Source organism: Conger conger, chromosome 6 (assembly GCF_963514075.1).
Source record: "Conger conger chromosome 6, fConCon1.1, whole genome shotgun sequence".
Taxonomy (NCBI): Eukaryota; Metazoa; Chordata; class Actinopteri; order Anguilliformes; family Congridae; genus Conger; species Conger conger.
Genome location: NC_083765.1, coordinates 26,259,693 through 26,281,506, shown reverse-complemented (window position 1 = coordinate 26,281,506; position 21,814 = coordinate 26,259,693). Strand labels below are relative to the sequence as shown.

Sequence of the window (21,814 nt, the reverse complement as noted above, 5' to 3'; positions counted from 1 at the left end):
CTCTGCTTTGGTAGAAGTGTGACACAGAGACTGGTAATTATATTAATTGTTTGTGGTCATGTGTAAAGCTGAAATGGTACTGGTCTGGTATTGTGGATGAATTGTGTCTCATTTTTGGTGTTCCACTAGAATTAGACCCTATGTGCCTTCTACCGGGCCTTCCAGATTGTAATATAACAAACACAACTATTTATTCAACTTAGTAAAAGAGGAGAAGCGTAGATAATGGATGGATGCTGTCAACCTGGCAGCAGCCTCTAATATCTCACAGGGGAGTAAAAAAAGGAGAAAAACAAGGGATTGGAATGAGTCCCCAGGGTGTACTAGAAGATATTTCACAAATTTATAAAAATAAAAAACAAACATCAGAAATCCCATTGGTTTTTATTTAGTTTAAACAAGGCTGGTATGTTGGTATATGACTGTTTACGGGTGGAAAATCCCAGTGTGTAAGGTTGGCAACAGGGGAAAAAAATAAATAAATAAAAACTAACAAAAAAGGCATCACAGGGAAGCAATTAATCATGTATTCATCCCTTAATATTCTTTAGGAAAATATAGCGGAACATAGAGTGTTTTGTTTTCAAAACATGGATGACAATATTTTCTAGGTCACATTGTTACAGGCAGAGACACCCGTCTTTTTCAGTTTTGGTTTCTTGCAGAATAGACAGGTAATGGTGGCCAAACACCGTCTTTGTTTACTTGCATACAAAGAGTTGCACAACTCATGTTCATCATAAGAAAATGTACACTTTGTATGTAGAGGCCAAATAAAAATTCCAGCTCAGACAACAGATTACATATGTACTGCATTAGAAAATCTTCTTCACTGGCTCCCCTTGCTACCTTTCCTGGCAGTATTTTGATTCCTAGGCTGTGACTTCTGCAGCAGGGCAAGTGTATCCCTCTTCTCAATCTTCCTTAGTTGTTTCTTCTTCATCCTCTTCATATTTCGGATCTGGAAGGGAGCAAGGAAGGGGAAGGAGGTGAGGAGAAATAGAAAATTTCCGTTAATAACCAAGGTGCACAAATCAGAGTGTAAGTTTATAGTTTGTCAAACTGCCTTCACAGTGTAATGTACCCATTGGCATGTTGCAGTTCCAAACTATTCCCACACATTAGAGGACATCACCACAGGGAATATGACCCCTTCAACAACTGTATGTGTGCATGTACACGTCATGCAGGAATTCTGCCATCTTACCACTTGCACAATCTCTGCCTTCCGCTCGTTTTCCTCACGTCTTTTCAGGGTTTCCTCCCTCCGTTTTCTCTTTTCCTGTGTATTGGGGGGAAAGAAACAGATGGGTGAAGAGCCAAACAGAGCCATGTGACAAACCAAAAAAATAAAATAAAAATAAAAATAAAGACAGTTTCATTGATGCAAAGCACCGCTCTAATGTAGCGCCTCTTTTACTTTCTCCTAATAGCTCCCCCTTGTGGAGAACCTTCTGCCTGCTATACGCAATATGCATATGTAAAAATCAAGACATTCTTGCACAAACACACCTGTCAATGGAAACCACAAGCATACATGCATATGAGGGGCGCAATATTGCAATTCTGGGACCAAGACATACTGGCTGATATCTCCCGGTTTTACTTTATAGCACAAATGTAAATTGAAACCAAGTTCCCATGTTCTTGGAAGAAGTGTGAGCACAGGTGTCAACACTTAACACACGTTTATGTACATAGCACTCATTTATCTATTTTTCCAAGTGATGCACTTTTGGGCATTTTTAAGAAAAAAAGTGAAGAGTGAGGAATTAAAACAAACGAGAAAGAAATGGGAGACATGAATTTAACTGGAAAGATTGAACAAAATTTATTTGAACATTTAAACAAGCATTCTCATTGGCCTCCACTGGCTTCCTATTGCCTCACGCATCCGTTTCAAGGCCCTAGTGTTGGCATTTCAGGCTGCTAAGGGGACTGCCCCACCTTACATACAATCCCTGATCACTCCCTACTCCCCAGCTAGACCACTCCGGTCTGCCAGCTCTGGTCGCCTTATGGTTCCCTCTCTACGTGCACCTGGCGGTCGAGCTGCACGTTCACGCCTGTCTTCCGTTCTGGTTCCTCAGTGGTGGAATGACTTGCCTACCACTGTCAGAACAGCAGAATCCCTCCCCCTATTTCGACGCAGTCTCAAAACCCACCTTTTCAAACTCTACCTTAGTCCTCCCTCCTGATTTCCCCTGCCCCTCCTTTCTGATATCCCTATCCTTGTCTAAACCCCCCCCCCCCCCCCCCAAAAAAAATAAAAATAAATAAATAAATAAAAATATGCACTTATGATGACAACTATGTTTAGAACAGCATTTCATGTGTATTTGCTAGTTTCTGGATGTGATGCTTTGACTTATGGTAGAACCTATGCACTTGTAAGTCGCTTTGGATTAAAAGTGTCTGCCAAATGACTAAAATGTAAATGTACATTTTATTATTAGGAGTATGGGACAAGAGAAGAGAGCATGAGTGTAGCAAGCCACTGAGTCTATAAAATTTGTTTGGGAGTTAAAAAATAAAACTTAAAAAAGAGACTAGTGACTGAGGCTGTGTTGAAACCAGACACTACTCGTACTAAACTGCAGGTTGATTTTCATTTAAATGTAGTATGAGTAGTAGTAGTATGAGGCTTAGTTTACGAGTGTGACATTTATACTTAATTTAGAGAATCGGCAGCAAATCAAATGTTTTACCTCGCTGGTGCGTGAACATTGCATCATCATACAAGCATTTACAAATGCCACGTAATAGGCAAAGATGGAATGAAACAACTGGTGCCATTCCACATTAGCCTACACCGCGAAACGCCTTGTTAAAATCAATATGCTGTGCCACCGCAAAAATAACTTCCCCAAACTGCAGTGTCCAACATGTACAAAACGTGTCGTGAGAAAGTAGCTGCTGAACTATAATCTGTTCGGTACTTTGCAGCCAAGTCTGAGCCACACTTGAGCCTTATGTTGCGCTATATTGACGATGGGTGGGACCAGCACCACAGATGCATTGAGACGGTATATTTATCAGATGATCACGTCACAAGTGATTGCACAGGGCCTGAGAAATATGCTTTTTTCCCCCCACAAGACGTTTTCATTTCAAACGATGTGTGCTTTGATTTCAACCGTTCAAAATAGTCAATAAATATCCATAAATAGTTAAGCTTGCTAGGGAAAAATGCCCTTTTTAACATTTCACAGGTGAGCATCAGCGAGACTCTTATACACACTTTTCCAGAAGGGGGGGCTTTACCAAAACAAAAAGACATGAAACTGGCCATGAACATTTATCAGTATTTTGTCTTCTGAATACCCCTTGTTGACCTTGCTGTAAGACCAGAATGTGCTAGCTGAGAGGCAGAGCCATGAAGGTCAAAGGCTGTCTGTCTGCTGGAGAGAGACAGAAAAAGACTCATAGTAAGCACTTAATTCAGAAAGTGGTCTAATAGTAATAAGGATTATCACTAAAAGGTTATTTGTAACCATGTGATTGTCTTTATGTTAACACACATTGTCAATCAAGAATCAATTAAGAAAATTACCCTTACAAGCTGTGTGTATTTTCTAAGATATAACATAAGATATGCACTCCATTTAAAAAAAACTTTAATAGTTCAGTATATTTAAAGTACAGACCTTGTCAGAGAACTGAGGGCAGTGTTTAATAAAACATTTTTGTTTTTTTTAAAGAATAAAAAAAACTGTATAAATAATATTTCATTAATCGTAATCCAGATAAAAGTTTGAAATAATCGTGATATTGATTTGAAGTCATATCGCCCAGCCCTAACATGACGAAGACGAAGCAGGGGACAACCCCCCCGGAGCAATGTAAGGTTAAGGGCCTTGCTCAAGGGCCCAACAGCTGTGGGGATCTTATCATGGCTACACCACCAACCTTCCAGATCCTAGTCAAGCACTTTAGCCTCTAGGCCACTAGGACCACACACAGGTCTGTACTGGCAGGTCTGTAGAGGCTGAGTGGGGTGGTAAAGTGATGGCGCCCAATATTGACCCCTCCTCTCAGAGAGCGTGCGAGTGTCCAATGGAGCAGCACTGCCTTATGGGTAATGAAACGGCAGCTTTTGCCCAGTTTCAGCCACTTTCGATTTTTAAAGATGTGATTTGGAAGTTTGAGTTGCAGGGAGGGGCAACGGAGCCATTCGGTGACGCATAAAAGTCAAAATGCAGCAAGTAAATATGGATCTGTGAAATACTATGATAGACTGACTTACTTAGCTACTGCCTGGACAGCACCAGAGGGTTTCATATATGTAACATAAGCAGGCATACTCACAAACACTACAATTAATTGTTGCTTTTATTCTTTTCAGATTTACATAGTCTAACCTTCAGCATATCAGGGTTTGAATAGCCCTACCAATCAATAAGAGGGGCAGAGTTGGGGCGTTACACTTGCTTAAGTCAAATGAAACTTTACAATCAAGGTGAGGCTGTTTTGTTTTTTTTAACAGTAGGACTAATGTCATCTATAAAACAGAGCAAGACACTCAGCTTTACAACTCAATCCTGATAGGGTCATTATTACCTCTAATCACTCAGATGCATCCCTCACACACCCCGCTAAATCTGAGGAACCCACCAGAAACACACACACACACACACACACACACAGTGTAGTTAAGTGGAGCACACACAAACTCAGACATACAAACACACAGAGACACACACAGTACCTCTTTCTCTCTCTTCCTTGAGCTGCAGGGAAAATTTATTCACCAGCTCCTTCTCTCTCTTGGCCTCCATTTTCTTCTCCGAGGTGGACCGCAGAGTTTTGCCCCGCAACAGGGCAGAGAACCTGAGGGGCAGAAAAGAGAGGGAAACAAAGTAAAATAACACACATTCAGACAGACTGCCCAAAAGCAGTATCAACACAGCTAAAATCTCAACTCAAACAAGAAATGTAGATCTTTCCAAACTGAGTTGAACTGCAAAGCCCGAGAATATTTTCCACAACTACATACAATTAATTCACCAGGCAATTGGTATTAACAGGCCCAAAGTGTACCATGGAAACATTCCCCACACCATTACACCGCCATTACACTATGTTTTTCCAGTCTTCAACTGTCCAGTTTTGGTGAACAATGCAGTTTTCTGTTCTTGGCTGGCAGAAGTGGAACCTGAATGGTCTTCTGCTGTTGTAGTCCATTCAGAGTTCATAAATTTAACTGTCAAGCCATTTCAAATGGTACTGCCAAAGCAATTGGTTGTACCTGAAAGATTACAGTGTAGATTATGGATGATCCAATTGCAAAATACATTGCAAGAGATGTAGATTAAAGGCAAGCAGAACAGTAGTTACGGCAACACTAGCTTCCACAAAATGACAAAAGCAGTTTTTACCTTCAATAGAATGATCTAGTCATTTCCCAATTTTTATTTTCAGCAAATGCAATTTATCTTTTTTTAATTTGGCCGTGCGGACCATTAAACTGAATTATATTTCAGTTCAATGATGCGGACGCTCGTGGAGGCGTCAAGTATAATCAAGCTTTATGGAGACTCTCTCTGCCGTTCAGTTGGTTAGTGAAGTGGCATCCACGCGTTCTAATCTAATGAATATACTTTGTTTACACGCATACTACCAACAGAGCATGATAATGAAATAAGTTGTGGAATGTTTTGCCAGATATATATCGGCCTACAACCAAGGAAACTGGAATTGATGAACTGGCAGAGGGGAACACAAACTCCTAGTAAATGATTAACGACCGGATTCAGAACTTACCTGTTTATTCCTGTCTTTCCATATACGTCCCGATTTGGGTTTACCCAGCGGTATCGTGCGCGTCGCTGTCACGTTTGACTTCAACAGACCACTCTTCATGTCCGTTTTCTCCATGGACCCCAGCCAGACCTGCGTCTCCATGCGCACCTGGCACCTAGTAGCTCCTCGTGTTGAATGGCTGGCCGATTGGATTTGATAGATTCTTGACAGTTATCGTCATCTGTGTGCAGACGCACTTTGTTAACTTCAGATGGATTATGTAGCCCTATGGGGATTTTGGGTATTTCCTAAACTCCTTGTATTATTATTTTATTTATTTTCTGTTATAACGTGTTTGATATCGAAAACTCGGACAGAGTTTACGACGAGGATACATGCTAGTTAGCTCGACGTAGCTTGCCGTTGGAGGATCCAAGGACTTTGTATAAGAGCCAGCCCGGTCACTCCTTCACTCATCGTCTCCAAGATCTCCGTGGACCGAACACAATTGAGGAGGAACGCAGTGACGACGTCTCCACACACAGCGCCGCCAACATTGCGTTCCTATCGCGGTGAGGAGGACAACCAGCGCAAGTTTGTTTTGGTTTCTCTCGCGGCGCTTTGGGCGCGAAGCAGCCATTTTGTTTGAGGCTTCACCGAACGCTAGCATCGATACAGGCCTGCATCTCTCTACTGACAACTGGTTGCGTGCCCAATGTTACTGCATTTAAGTTATATATTTGCCGGCGTAGTTTTAGGTTTGAAACTAAAAGTGTGGTTTAAATATCTTGACTGAACTGTGTTTTGAGTGAATGCATAGCAGTTAAGGAACTGAAAAGCAAGCCATTCATTTGTGTTTATCTGTTATATTTCTATGTGTATATTTGTATATAACATATTTTTCAAGTAAATCGTTTAAACTTCTCTTGGATATTTGCCTGTATGTGGGTAGCTTATTTGATACTGAGAGTAAGCTAACAGTGAAAAGGTTTACAGTAGCCTGATTAACACTAGAGAGAGTGATCTCGCTATATAGGAATTCGGGGAGCGCACTCCACACTAATAGCCAGACACGCTAGGGGGCGCTACAATTAACTGGGTCGACTTTGCATTTCTTTGTTTCCGGGTCCAAACTTTTAGTCAATCCACACGCTTGTTGGTTTTATCGATTCCGTTGTTTCAGACCTCGACTCTTCATTATCAATCAGTTCCTCTTGAATAACAGATTTCCTGGCGCGGCGACTAGGGGTTTTAGCTGAGCTCGGAACCTTCGAGTCCATCAGAGCGGCTGGGGTTCGAACCCTTCGGCCGCTACGCGTTCGTGTTACGATTGGTGGAGACAACTCATGCTCTGGGTTTTTATCAGCTTTGGGTGGTGGTACAGAATCTTCTTCATCTGATCTCGGTCGGCGCTTAGACATCTCACAACAGAATCCTGGAAACACGTGTGGTGTACTGAACGCGTGCAATATTTTCCTCTGTGGTGTAGCTTCCTTTATCTTCTTCGGTGGATTTACTTCCTGTTATTAATCAATTGATGAGGTGTATACCGCCACCATCCGGGAGGGTGAAGAAAACACAGACCAAAACCTGATTAACCCTCAATATCTATTGTAGTTCCTTCTTGTATACTCGGCCTTGTTTAACGTCATCTTTCACAGACCAAGTACGGTTCCAATGTGAAGAACACAAAGAAACAAAAACGAATAAAATACCATAATTTGTTCTTGATCCGCCCCTTTTATCGAGGATGCATCGCATGCATTGAACTGTATAGGTTAACAACTGGAAGGGAAACGTGGTCGCGTGGTTCCATTCAGTTCGGTTCTTGGAGTATATAATATATAGACACCGAAGCCAATAGAAACCAACAGGAAAACAAATTGCCACACAGGGGTGCTAATTCTCACTCCACCACCTTTTCTCCACTCATCCATTACCACTCCTCCACTCTACCGGAATTAAGCGGAGCAAAGGAGTGGAGTTAACGAGTGGCGCATAGAAGCAAACGAGGGGGAGTGAAGAAAATCGGGACAAGCTTTTCGGCTTCGCCATCATCAAAGTCGACGTCCTGTGTTGAAGAAATAGCCCTATCATAAGCGTTATTTTTTGCTGAACCCACAAATATTCCAATAGCCAATTACAGATTTTGCACATGGCCAACCCATGTAAAGCTTATAGACAGTCCAATTAAAAGCATTTGTTATTAACAATGTCATTACATATTAGCCTACAGCTTTCTCCTATCGCGCCTGAGAAGGCGTTCTCCAGCCTTTAAAGCATAGGACTACATTATTACTAATTCGGGCTACACCCTCGACACACCAACAACACAGGAACAAAATATACCTCAAAGCCTGTTGCAAAACAAGCACACTGTTGGGAGAAAATATAACAAAACGTTTTCAGAACATGCCCCTGTTGAGTGTAGGTGTAGGCTACATGACTTTGACCTAGTTACGTTATCTTATTTCCGTTGTGTTTTTATGTTAGTGAGTAATACATAAATTAAGAGTATTATTAGGATTTAAAGTTATAGCCAACTAGACTACCTTTGAACTGAAGTAGACAGCTGGTGCAACCCAGTCCTGCAGAGGTTCTTCTCTCTCTCTTAAAGCAATTAGCGGATTGGGTATATTCATACAGACAGATTAGTTATACACTACATGAAAACAAAACCGGGGCTTGGCTGTAACTACGTTTATTTGCACTCAACTACTCTATACACTCTAAAAAGTAAATGTTTCTAAGTTTCTCTTCAGAAATGCGAGCTCCCAACATTCACCAAAAATAATCGTTCACAAGCATTTATGACATCAGAAAACAACCAACATTCCACCCATTGTGACGTCCCTATAACAAGGCAGCGTCTTATTCTGGTGTATATATATATTTGACAGATTTAGAAATGATCTATTGTTGGCGATTTGAAACAAATTAAGTTGCAGCTGCACACACACACACACCATGTAACTGCACATGGAACTATATTATATTTTAGAATGTGTATACCGTGTTATACACATTTTACAATGGCTTTCAATCGAGCCACCAAGACCCGCGGGAATGGTATTAACTGGTAGGCTAATCGTCGCCTGGAATAATAGCCGATGGGAAATGTAGCTACACCTCGGCGATAGTAAACTAGCTGATAATATCGACAGTCAATGCTGCAATGCTATGTGACTAGCTTGCTAAGTGGCTAACTAGAGTTCACGGGTTAATCAGGTTTGGTCTAATACGGTATATCAATTACTACATTTCAATATAATCAATGTAATTGTGCCATCAATGCTACAGTAAGAACATCGCCTGTAGCCTATGTTATAGGCTGTAATACAGACAATTGTTTAATTGGCCTGTAACAGATCATTTTCAACATAAGCGTAACCTGCACGTTGATTTGATAAATATGATAATTCTTTTAAATTTGAAACAGATGGCGATTGGAGCCTCCATCAGCTGCGCGAGTGTTTGCACGGTTGTGGTAAATTGGTAAGTGAGTTACCAGGGCACTTAATTTCTTCTATGTTTTGGTTTGCAATTATGTATTGAAGTATTCTGGAACATGAGATCATGTAATTATTATTATTAATTATTATTATTACTCTGCTGTTGTAATATATGTTATAATTGTGTTCAAGTAGGCCTACAAGTGGTTATTATTGAAGCAAAGAAATTAGCTTCACATTTTGAAGCTGCTATTAGTTATTAAAGGTGCCTATTAGTTGGTTCCTCCAAGCAAACTGGAATCACATTTCTTGGGAAATACATTTTCAGTATCTGGAGGGTAGTAATTGTGCATTAATGGCTGATTAGCCCAGTATACCCCCAGTGAACTGGAGTTCTTAAGTAGATGGTTTTGAATGAATCTTTATTTCAGCTCCTTGACAGCATGCCTGGCCCATTCGATCTGGGTCCTGATTTCTATGGACTGCCTTGGAATGTTTTGCTGATCATGGTGGTCATTAATATAATGATTATGACATTTGCTTGGCGAAGAATGAGCACTGTAAGTCTTTTTTTAAATCATCATTAGTAATATTTCCCCCTTGCCTTTACTATCTCAGTAAAGACTGAAGATATCTGATCATATTCCTAATCATTCTGCTGCAATTTGATTATTGGGATTCGATTTTAATTACCAGAAGTTCATTTAAGTATGAAACAAAAGGGTCATGATCTAAGGAAGAAATAGAACACACCTCAGAAACACATGTGAAGCCAAAATTGTCCCAAATGTTATGTATAAATGTTGCAATGTATAAAAAAAGTGCCATAATTTGTACATGCTGAAACCAAAATAATAAGTAGTATAAGAAATATTATTTGTTATAGTATGCATAGTATAAATAGTATAATAAAAGCTGAGAATCTGTGAGCATTGTTTGATTACAAATAAGAAATTGTGACGTACACAGCCACATCAAAAACAAATGCAATACATCTCAGGGCCAACACACCATTCACTCATTCACACAGAACGACCCGGGAACATGCAAACTTCACACAATGGCGCTCAACCAGTACCTCAGAATATTTTTGATATGAAATGAATAGTGAGTGATTTGTCTTCTGATAGTTGAAAAGAGCTCTATCCAGGATGACGGAGGATGGTAATCAGCAATTGGAGATGAAGCTGGCCAAAGTCCTGCAGCTGGAAGGTCTGTTGGACAGTATATTGCACATCTATGACTTCAGACTAGTCAGCTGGCACACTGAGTAAATCTTGGTCATGCAGCAGGGGAAAAGCCACGGACACGCACTGTGTACATTATTATAGTGGAAGTCAAACATTTTTCACAAGTTTAATATTTGTCACATGTCCCTGAAACTGAATTGTTTTCTGTTAAGGAACAATCAAACTGCTGGAGCAGGAGAAAGTTGTCCTGCAGAATGATAATATTCATCTGGAGCTGCAGTTAAAACTGTGTCAGGACCCAGACAGCACGCCACAGTAAGTATCAGGGCACTTTTGATTTCCCCTCTTTTCTAAGCTTCAAAATGTCTGTCAAAATGACAGGCCTTCATGTTGGCTTATCTTTTCTTACACAAATTCAGTCTTTACAGGCGTTTAAAACCCAAGCCTGAAACCAAGAGTAGACATATATATATATATATATATATATTGTTGGGTCAATAATTCTGGAGCTCACTGTAGTTAGAAAAAAATGAAAATATACTGTGCCCTGTGTGTTCCAGGACTTTGGAATCTGAGGACCATGACAAAGAGTCAGAAGTGAAAGATGAAATGAAATCTCAAAAACCAAACACCATGGAGACAGAACAGGAACACAAGAACACCAACGGCAGAATCAAGATTCAGGTGAAGAAATTAACCCAATATTATAGAATGCCAGGTCTATAGACATTCATATTAGCCAAGACTATAAATTAAATCCTGTTATTGTATTCTCATTTTCTCATTGTCGGTGTGCGGAAACTTGGCAGGTCTTTTTTCTTTTTCTTTTTTCTTTTCAAGCACAACAGCTCTGGCCTACTTATCTGTGTGTTAAACACTTATGAAGCATCTACTCTCTGCTGTAACAAAACATACTCATGCTGTAGCAAAAATTTGGGCGCCCCTGTTTGAAATGTCTATTACAATCTGTATGTGATCGAAAGCAAACCTGAACTAATTTTTTTACTGTTTATAAATTATAAGGAAAAGGAACCTGTGCAAAAGTTTTGGATTATTCTTTGTTACTTTAAAAAAAATTGATTACTAAGGAGGCCAAAGAAAGAAGTTAGAGGTGTTCTGCTATGAAGAATGGGGGAAAATTCCAAAAGCGAGAATTGAAATACTCTTAGCAGGCTACAGGAAGCGTTTACAAGCGTTTGCACAAGGCCTTTTTCTTTATTTTTTCTTTATAAACTATAAAATAAAATTAAATAAAATGTGAAGAAATGTGTCATGTTTAGCGGTGTACCATTTTGAGGCCAGGTTATCTTCTGTTCACCGAGATATTAATTGTAAATGGCTTTTTGACCAGGTGTGCCCACATTTTTGCACACTACTGTATTACTAATTGCTCATTTTTACTATTAACCATCATTTGTGTGGTGTAAAGAGGTGTAATCAAGCAGGAGGATATTTCAGTTAGGAGAGTGCAGTTCACTTAATATTCTCAGTGTTCAATAATTTTTCTTGAGTGTATTTCACAGAGTTCCCAGGATTTAATCATTTTGCTTGACTCATTTTGACTCTTCCCATCTAGATGGAATTTCATAAAAAACAGGCAGAGGAGTATTTGGTAAGAATGATCACAAATTAAATTTCTGTTCTGTGAACAGATTTGTTTGGGCAGAATAATTACATGGCTGTTCTTATGATCTCTAGATGAGCACTCATATTGCTGAACATGCTCTGGCAGCTGAGAGGAAAGAGAATGCCATCCTGAGACAGAAGTAAGTTAATTTGCTAATGTAGCCAGCTTGGACTACTGCCCAGCACTGAGATGGCTGATGTGGCCACACATTACTATCTAACAGTCATCAGTGAATTTCTAACAGTCATCACCATTGTCTGAGGCTGTGAAGCTGTGTTCAGTGGGTATGGAATTGATGCCAAGGGGGTGATGTTTTTGTGCAGTGAATTGTCCTGTCTTGTCTTGTCTGAATGAGAAGATGTTTTTCATCTGTTGCCAGCATCATTAAGGTCAGCAGTGAACTGGCAGAAATAAAGACTCCTGTCATTGTGCCACCTCTTCGGAAAGGTGAGCCCCTGCCCGTGCATGTTATACATGTCCCGCCATAATCATGTGGTGGAAGAATCACAGATCAGATTTCTCAGTGCTTTGTGAATGGTGGAAATGATAACTACTGTAGGAGACAAGCACCTCCCCCCAAGCAGAGGTTTCCAATCAACAATGATCAGTGGAAATTTAGATTTAATATTAAATTAGCCTGATGTGATTTAGGCCCTACCATCAAATTAGTTGGCGCAGACATACCAAGAAAGATTCCATGTGCTTGAGGATAGGGGTGATTGATTTACTCAGCATAGAAAATAAACACTGGTATTTGGAAAACAATCACTGTGTTTTTAAATTGCACACCATCTGCCATGATGGAAGCTGATTTAGAAGTGAGTGCCTTAACTGGTTGACATCATACATACGATAACATTACATTTGGTTAGTGATCTTTATCAGGTGCCTGTAATTTTCAACTTACATTCTGATTCATTGTGTTTGTTTGTGTGGTTTCCATTTCAGATTGCGCAGCATCTGGGACATCAGTAAGTTTGTTACCCACACAAAATGAAGTATGACATACACTCAGTGAGCACTTTATTAAGTTTTTATTAGACTTCTGCTGCTGTAGCCTATCCACATATAGTTTTGACGCGTTGTGTTCAGATACATTCTGCATACCACTCTTAGATCAACCCCCATTCTGATGGTTGATGTGAATATTAACTGAAGCTCCTGACCCGTATCTGCATGATTTTGTACATTGCACTGCCTGTAAGAAGTGAATAGCTCAGATCGAGTGATGTGTTTTTGGGACAGGTTGCTCTCGAATGTAAGCAGTGCATGGAGAAACTACAGGAAGAGAAGAGGAAGACTATGCAGATGGAAGGTACGTTGCACAGAATATTTATGATAACAGGGTAATTTAAACAGTCCCCATATTCTGATCTCTTGCACACAGAGACAATCAAGAACATGGAATGTGACCAGACAAATCTGCAAAACCTGCATAAGATTCTGCAGGAGAAATTGCAGATTATGCATAACCTGTGCAAGGAGAAGGACAGTGCTCAGCAGCAGTGAGTATCAAGCCTTATTACCACCTCAGGGAAAAATGTGCTTTGTAGATGCAAGGCATTGTACACAAGTCAGGAACCTGATGACCTTATGTTTTGGTCCTGGCTTTTACTGTAGTTCTAAACTGTAATTATTGTACATCTGCATAGAAAACCTAAGAAACCTAGAATTCTTGATATTTGTTTTATCAAATCCATTTGGTGGAGGAAAGGAATGAACTGTGGCCATTTGCGTAATGAACATACCCGAGATGCAGAAATTAGGGCAGATATAAGATCTGAAGCCTTTCTGTTCTGTAGGAGTCTGGCTCAGGAGCAGATTGAGCAGCATGTGAAGGAGATCAAATCCGCAGGACCAAAGCAAGAAATACGCAATTTCAAACTGAGGCTCCAGGAGATTAATGAGAAGAATGAGAGAACTCAGAATGGCCTGAAGAAACAGGTGAGCAAATGTACTCTTATGCTCCCTCTCACTTTCCTATAGGGTGATGAATCAAGTCCTGTTTGAAGATTTTGTGGGTTAGGTTCAGAATTAAATGATGGCTCATTGCAGTTTGTACTTACTATTGATTAGCAACTCATTACTTTCATTCACTTGCAGGTACAGTCTACTGTACCATAACTTATTATTATTTGCTCATTAAGTTTATTTGCTGTACTGCTGAAATGATGTTAACTGATTTCAGTCATCATCTGCTGACTGTTACTTATTTGTCTTCAGATTGTTTTTCATCAGAAAAAAGCACAGGAGAATTGGGTAAGAACTTCATAAGAAGTGAAAGCAACAACTTTTATTGTTATTCAATCCAACTGTGACAGAATATTCAGTACTCTTGTTTTGTCTACAGGTTGTTGCCTGTGCATCTGAAAGGGCCCTAACCATCAAAAGGAAAGAAATGGCCAAACTGAGTAAAAAGTGAGTTAATTTCCCAAGAAGAGCCTCTTGAGTTGCTGGGGAGGGTAATTCCTCCACTGGGGAGGGTAATTCCTCAGGACTGATCATTTAATGGCAAACAGCTGCTGGTGCTGTTCCAATAGCCAATCCTCATCTGAATAAGCTGTTTTTATCTGTCTGCAGACTATCTGAGGTCAGTGCTAAAGTATCAGCATACCCGGAACCATTGAGAAAGGCTTCCTCAAGCCGATCGGACCTACAGATAAAGCCTCAGAGGAAATGTGAGTCATACACTACACTCCCGGACTGCAGAATCTGTGCTGTTGGTGAATCATTAGTATTTAGGGGAATGGTTTCAAGAGACACGTAAGCAGAGGCATCTCCTTTAATGGTTGAGGATTGGTTGTTACTGGGCCCATAATTCCATACTGTCTGTTGACTTTTCAGTTTCTGAAACTGTGTATGTTGTAAATGCATGTCCTCAAATCTAATCCCCTGTGAGTTACTGATCACCTTAGACTCCTGTAGCACACTCTCTCAGATGACTTTGTACTTCCTTTCAGATGGTACCTTCTCAAGTAAAAATGTTGATATGGTGAACAAATCGGTAAGTTAGTGTCAAAATGACATTACATTACATTGGTTTGTTCTCACTACAAGATCAAAGCTTAAATGATGTATTTTCAGACACAGGCAAAGAGTGCAGATCAGTTTGAACAAAGTCGGTGCCCTGCTGAGCTGGCCGCAGAGAAACTGAAGGTGCAGCAGCTGGAAGGTGCATAGCCCGGAGAGTATTCTCACCAGGTGCACTATTCATTTCACTTACCTGTGTCTGAGCTGTGACCCTCTGGCCCTCAGAAATAATCAAAGCAATGGAAGAGGACCATAAGACTCTGAAAAAGGAAATATTCAAGATGGAGCTTCAGAATAAATCATTTCAGAGAAAACTGGAGAATATGAATGAACTGTGCAAGCAGAAAGACCATGCTCTCCAGAAGTAGGTTGCTAGCAATATACTGTAGCTTGGGAAAGGAGGGCCTTAAGCAATAACAGCTTGTATTGCAATGAAACTGATTCAGGAATCAAGGGGCAGATGGTTTTTTTCTTCCATATACAGCCATTAGAAAGACAAAGAACTGGGAATATGCAAATTAAGAATTAAGTCAGCTTACCATATTGCCATCCACATAAAATGTTTGAAATGGTTGAATTGCAGGAAGGCAACTCAGGTGGACTCTGAGCGTCGTGATAAAGAGCTGAAAGTAAAGGAGGTGCTCAAGACTCACAAACTAAAGATCAAAGCGATTACTGAGCAGCATCAGAAATCAGAGCTCTCCTACAAAGCTGAGGTAAACAGCTTCACCCAACACAAACACCGCACTCCTTTCAGGAGACACATCTGACCTGTGGAATGAGGTTTATATTTTTTAAGCCTTTTGAAGATGTGTTGCTAATTGTCACATCTTTCTCCACAGATTGTATCTCTTAAAAAGTCAAGGGATAAATTGGTAAGGAGTCCATAATAAAGTTGTTTGTTTACAGGCAGGGAAGTTAGAAGATGATGATTTTTTTGATGTGTATTCACAGGCACAGGTGAAGCTTGCTTGTGCAGCTGAAGAGGCGCAACATATTTACCGGCAGAAACTGCAGCTAGAGAAAAAAATGTCCCAGCAGCTGGGAGGTATGTTGCTCGGTGAACATTTTTAGCCACCCCATGACTTATTTAACTTCACTGTGTCTGAAATGTTCTCAGGGAACGGATTCCTCATTCACCATTTGCCCATGCGAAACTTCAAAGGGCCAGTTCCCAGTGGGTTGCAGATAAGGAGCAGGAACCAGGAGTCTGCCGGGGTCACCTGGCATACTTCACGCTGGAGCCTGTCATACTATTAAGATTCCCAATCTTAAAAATGGTCAATTCACCTGCAGCCACTACTTTGAGGATTCTAGATCAGCCCGTACCAGAATGAAGCGGAAGCCAGAGTGTCACTGCTGTCTTCATAACTTGGTTTAATTACTGGCTGGTCTCATCTCTCCACATAGTGGAAATATTTCATTAATAGCCAGAGCTATCACTCCCAAAAGTAGTCCTTCAATGTATTCAATGTCAACATAATAGCCACTAGGATTGGGTTAATTTCCCTAAAACCTTAAAAAGGGATGTGTACATTTTCTGGTCTTTGAGCATTGGCTTTGGCTTGGCTGGGACTAATTTTGGGAGAAAACAAGCTGTGGTTCGGTATTTTCTTTCAAATGGTAAATGGTTGGCATTTATATAGCGCCTTAATCCAAAGCGCTGTACAATTGATGCTTCTCATTCACCCATTCATACACACACACACACACACTAACATCGATTGGCTGCCATGCAAAGCACCAACCAGCTTGTCCGGAGCATTTGGAGGTTAGTGTCTTGCTCAGGGACACTTCGACGCAGGATTCAGAAATTATCCGCATTTCACTTTAAACTTCATTCCCCTGACAATGTGGTAATTTGTGCCTCAGAAAAAATAAAAACTCTGGAGCAGGACAGGGATGCTTTGAAAGGTGAAAAATGCCAGCTGGAAGATCAGATCACAGCCCTCCGGAGTCAACTGCAGAATATGAGTGAGCTGTGCCAGCAGAAAGTCCAGGCTCTCCAGCAGTAAGTAACCAGCAATAGATTGGGCCGAGGGAGAGGTGTTTGTGCACACATCATATTCCACATGAGCACATGACTGCAGCAGTTCAGCGTCTGATCTTGGTACCGGTGTAATTGTATTTCTACAAACATCTACAATTGAAAATGACACCAAACATACTCTTCAGTAAGACATAAACTTAATTCCTCAATCATTATGTTGTTTAGTGTTATTCTCAGGATAAACCTCAGATCCTTGCACAGAGGAGGTTCAGGAGCCATGTGCTGTGCTCTCTGTGTTGTAGGAACATGGTGCAGTGCCGTGCTCTCTGTGTTGTAGGAACATGGTGCAGTGCCGTGCTCTCTATGTTGTAGGAACATGGTGCAGTGCCGTGCTCTCTGTGTTGTAGGAACATGGTGCAGTGCAGTGCTCTCTGTGTTGTATGAACATGGTGCAGTGCAGTGCTCTCTGTGTTGTAGGAACATGGTGCAGTGCCGTGCTCTCTGTGTTGTAGGAACATGGTGCAGTGCTGTCCTCTCTGTGTTGTAGGAACATGGTGCAGGGCTGTGCTCTCTGTGTTGTAGGAACATGGTGCAGTGCCGTGCTCTCTGTGTTGTAGGGACATGGTGCAGGGCTGTGCTCTCTGTGTTGTAGGAACATGGTGCAGTGCCGTGCTCTCTGTGTTGTAGGAACAGGGTGCAGTGCTGTCCTCTCTGTGTTGTAGGGACATGGTGCAGGGCTGTGCTCTCTGTGTTGTAGGAACATGGTGCAGTGCTCTCTGTGTTGTAGGAACATGGTGCAGTGCCGTGCTCTCTGTGTTGTAGGAACATGGTGCAGGGCTGTGCTCTCTGTGTTGTAGGAACATGGTGCAGTGCCGTGCTCTCTGTGTTGTAGGAACATGGTGCAGTGCCGTGCTCTCTGTGTTGTAGGAACATGGTGCAGGGCTGTGCTCTCTTGTGTTGTAGGGACATGGTGCAGTGCCGTGCTCTCTGTGTTGTAGGAACAGGGTGCAGTGCTGTCCTCTCTGTGTTGTAGGGACATGGTGCAGAGCTATGCTCTCTGTGTTGTAGGAACATGGTGCAGTGCAGTGCTCTCTGTGTTGTAGGAACATGGTGCAGTGCAGTGCTCTCTGTGTTGTAGGAACATGGTGCAGTGCCGTGCTCTCTGTGTTGTAGGAACATGGTGCAGGTGGACATGGCGCAGAGAGTGCAGGATGCAGAAATGGAGGCCCTGGCCTCGAAAATCAAGATGATGGAGGAGGAGCTTGAGAAAAGCCAGTGCATCAAGGCCCGGGTGAGCAAGTATGCCCGGCAGTCATACTGTGCACTCATTCGGCCAGTTCCTGATCACTTTAATCGATTAAATTCATACCTGAGTATGGTATTTTTTGGTATTTTGGTATTTGGTATTTTGTTTTTTTTTGTTTTTTTATGGTATCTTAGATATTAAAATAAATGCTGAATGCATACCATTACTAGATCAAGCAGAGTGTGTTGATGTGTCACGGTCACATTCATTTCTTATTTCCCCAGATTGAAGACTTAGAAGCAGAGAGGAACACCATTATTGCCCTCCAAAATCAGTAAGCTACTTAGCTAAAGCCTCTTAGATGGGTCAGTTTCTTCAATGCTACCACCCAAAGGGTAGAAATGGGGCTGGTGTTTTCAGTGGACTTTGGCTGTCAATTGGCTTGTATTCCTTTGGTGTGTCAAATGGCTGATTATTATGGCGCTTGATTAGTGCCAAAAAGCCGACAGGCCTAGGGCAGCTAATTGCTAATTGCCCATTTCAGGAGTAACGGCAGTATTGGGGCAAGACAATGACTGCTAACGTTACGTTACCTGTAGCCGTTTCTGGCTCACTCTTCTCAGTAGCTTGGGTATAACCACTTTACTATAACTATAGCACTTTGCTTCATCATTGTAAATCCTTCTATGACTCTGCACAAATGTATATCTATGTAGCTAATGTTAGCTAACTGAATATGCTTTATAGCTAGCACAAATCATACAGTAGCCTAATAGCCATAATAACAATTAACTTAGATTTATGAGGAAACACAAGAGCATGTGGCATTTGCAGCCTTGTCATTTCACATGCAGACACAGCGATCAAATTGATCAAGCATGGGCTAGAGCTAGCCTACAGGCAGGATATAAGCTATGATGCTCAATTTAGACCAAGTTCATGAATGTTTATGTATTCCCTGCTGCAATATTGATATTTAAATATAAGATACATAAGAAAAGTTGAGCCACATGGATATCATGACGCCACAATTATTATCTTAAGTGACAATGGTCAAATTGAGAAATAGTTATATGAAAATAGTCCTGATACAAAATAGAGTTCTGTGCGTACCCATAGCAGCGGTCATTCATGAAATGGGATACTTATTGCACTGAAATGTTGAAAACAAGATAAACAACCCATTGCAAATTCTGCAAAATGTTAATGAAATGAAACAACTCTTTTCGTGATAATCTGATCTGTTAATATTTACAGAACTATTTACATATGGGGAACTCAACTGTGTCATGTTTTGCGTAAGATGGAGGCACATCACTGTTACATGCTTAAGTTGTGTGCCTTTTATGTCCGAATGGGATCGTACTCAGGCCATAAACAGACAGGGGTAGCCACATCATGTCATTTTCTGTGGATGTGGATTAGTATTGTACCCCTGCCCTAGATTGCCACCCCAATGAAGTAATTGTATCTAACCTGGCCACCCCATTGTAAACGGTCTGGCCACGCACTGGTTCTTTGCTGCCCTCAGACTCTCATACGTCATCATCAAGTGTCATTGATTGTAGTTTGTTTTGAAAGGTATGTATCATTTTTCACGTGTTTGCAGGATGGCTGAGGCCATGGCTGAGTTCCAGCAAACTACCTCTGAGGTCAGCTCTGGCTACTCATATGAAGCCCTGCCCCTTCAGTCAGGTAAGCCCACGCCTTGCCAGGCCTTTAAGCTTACTACCCATGGTAACCAAAAAGCACTTTGCCCTCCTGGACTGCAGTTTCTGTGCTGCTGGTGGGATTATCAGTGTTTCAGCAAGCAGGTTAACATTTCAAAAGGAGATTTGCAAGCCCATTCTATAAGCAGAGGCACCAAATCACCACTGACTTCAAACATCCCACTTGCTTTCCTCCTTTACGTAGCTGGCCTGCACGGGCATTGAAGGTCAGGTGGAGGCACAAAGACATTTTGCACATTAATGCTCATTAGTCTCAGTGTTTGTCTGTGTTGTAATGACAGAGCAGTGGATCTTTAATCAGCGTGCTGTCTTTACAGACTCCAAGGACATCCCTCTCCTCAGCCAGACGGAGGTTTGCGATCTGGAGATCTCCACTCCGTCTTCCAGTGGCAGAACCCATCTTGTCCGAGCATCCCAGAGCCTTATCGAAGTGAAGGATGTGCAGCCCACTCAAAAGCCTCGCAGATCCTCAGTGGCCTCAGTAGAGCACCATCAGCAGCCCTAAGCTTTTCAGGAAATCATAGGAAGGGTAACATATATGCATTTCACCCTGCAGTCCTCAACTTGGGCTGTGTAAGGCATTTCAATCAAGTGGCTGCAGATTCATAAATGGGCAAAAACAAGATGAGAACTGTCATTTACATACAGATGCTCAAAAAAAAGTGCGATAATTAGAATAACTTTCAATTAGGTTTTCTTCAGGAGAGAAATTGGATGAAAGGCGCACGATTGGACCTGCTGCTGGAGCTGTTCTTGACTTCTCTTTTGTATTTCACTTGGTGTGACACGCAGACCAAAAATATGGCAGTTCCGTTTTCTTTCATTTCCTGTGAAACGTACCAAAATATGTTGAGTACTTTTTTTTCAGTATTCTTTCTTTTCTTTCACTTGCTGTGAACATATACCAAAAAATTTAGGAAATCTCCATTCATTCATGAATTAGGCAGAATGTTCCTTAAATATTTCACTTTGTTTTTTTTTTCTTTCTTGAACTTACTGTGAAACATATACCAAAAGATTTAGGAAATCTGCATTCATTCATGAATTAGGCAGCATATTCCTTAAATATTTCACTTTGGTTTTTTTTCTTTCTTGAACTTCCTGTGAAACATATACCAAAAAAGTTAAGGAAATCTGCATTCATTCATGAATTAGGCAGAATATTCCTTCAATACTTCACTTTGGTTTTTTTTTTCTTTATTGAGTTTGCTTTGAAACATATACCAAAAGCATTATGGAAAATGCTGAATGAATTTGTGAATTAGGCAGGATGTTGCCTAAATATTTCAGTTTTTTTTCATGAACTTACTGTGAAACATATACCAAAAAAATTCAGGAAATCTGCATTCATTCATGAATTAGCCAGAATATTCCTTAAATATTTCACTTTGTTTTTTTTTTCCGTTTTTTCCTTCAGTTTGGTGTGAAACATATACCAAAAGCATTATGGGAAATGTTGAATGAATTTGTGAATTAGGCAGAATGTTCCTTAAATATTTCACTTTGTTTTTTTTTTTCTTTCTTGAACTTACTGTGAAACATATACCAAAAGATTTAGGAAATCTGCATTCATTCATGAATTAGGCAGCATATTCCTTAAATATTTCACTTTGGTTTTTTTTCTTTCTTGAACTTCCTGTGAAACGTATACCAAAAAATTTAGGAAATCTGCATTCATTCATGAATTAGGCAGAATATTCCTTCAATACTTCACTTTGGTTTTTTTTTTCTTTCTTGAGTTTGCTTTGAAACATATACCAAAAGCATTATGGAAAATGCTGAATGAATTTGTGAATTAGGCAGGATG

General features: G+C 40.7%; 1 protein-coding gene and 1 long non-coding RNA gene across 3 annotated transcripts; one reads left to right on the top strand and one right to left on the bottom strand.

The window, feature by feature from the left end:
• Positions 1-505: 505 nt before the first annotated feature.
• On the bottom strand, positions 506-8,346 carry LOC133131355 (uncharacterized). Of its 2 annotated transcripts, none has more exons than XR_009709010.1 (4): positions 8,295-8,346; positions 4,709-4,830; positions 1,208-1,282; positions 506-961 (listed from the first exon to the last, which is right to left on the bottom strand). It is a non-coding gene; the product is annotated as an uncharacterized LOC133131355 (long non-coding RNA). The 2 variants fall into 2 exon arrangements; XR_009709009.1 differs by lacking the exon at positions 8,295-8,346 and adding an exon at positions 5,764-5,909.
• An 853-nt stretch (positions 8,347-9,199) lies between these two features.
• Positions 9,200-21,010, top strand: LOC133131519 (transport and Golgi organization protein 1 homolog). The gene is made up of 25 exons (XM_061246900.1): positions 9,200-9,237; positions 9,626-9,754; positions 10,325-10,406; positions 10,597-10,699; positions 10,945-11,068; positions 11,961-11,996; positions 12,083-12,150; positions 12,391-12,458; positions 12,960-12,982; positions 13,257-13,326; positions 13,399-13,516; positions 13,814-13,955; positions 14,235-14,270; positions 14,362-14,429; positions 14,592-14,613; positions 15,096-15,183; positions 15,267-15,405; positions 15,625-15,757; positions 15,884-15,916; positions 15,996-16,089; positions 16,914-17,052; positions 18,205-18,322; positions 18,562-18,611; positions 19,887-19,972; positions 20,325-21,010. Exons 2-25 carry the CDS (start codon positions 9,638-9,640, stop codon positions 20,510-20,512), a joined length of 2,145 nt encoding a protein of 714 aa, XP_061102884.1. The 5' UTR covers positions 9,200-9,237; positions 9,626-9,637; the 3' UTR covers positions 20,513-21,010.
• The last annotated feature ends 804 nt before the right edge of the window (positions 21,011-21,814 follow it).

Coding starts and splice junctions, on each gene's coding strand:
- LOC133131519 (XM_061246900.1), top strand. CDS start 9,638: ATGCCTGGCCCATTCGATCTGGGTCCTGATTTCTATGGACTGCCTTGG. Junction 15,184..15,266: donor GAAGGTGCAGCAGCTGGAAG/GTGCATAGCCCG, acceptor TCTGGCCCTCAG/AAATAATCAAAGCAATGGAA. Junction 15,917..15,995: donor AAAAGTCAAGGGATAAATTG/GTAAGGAGTCCA, acceptor GTGTATTCACAG/GCACAGGTGAAGCTTGCTTG.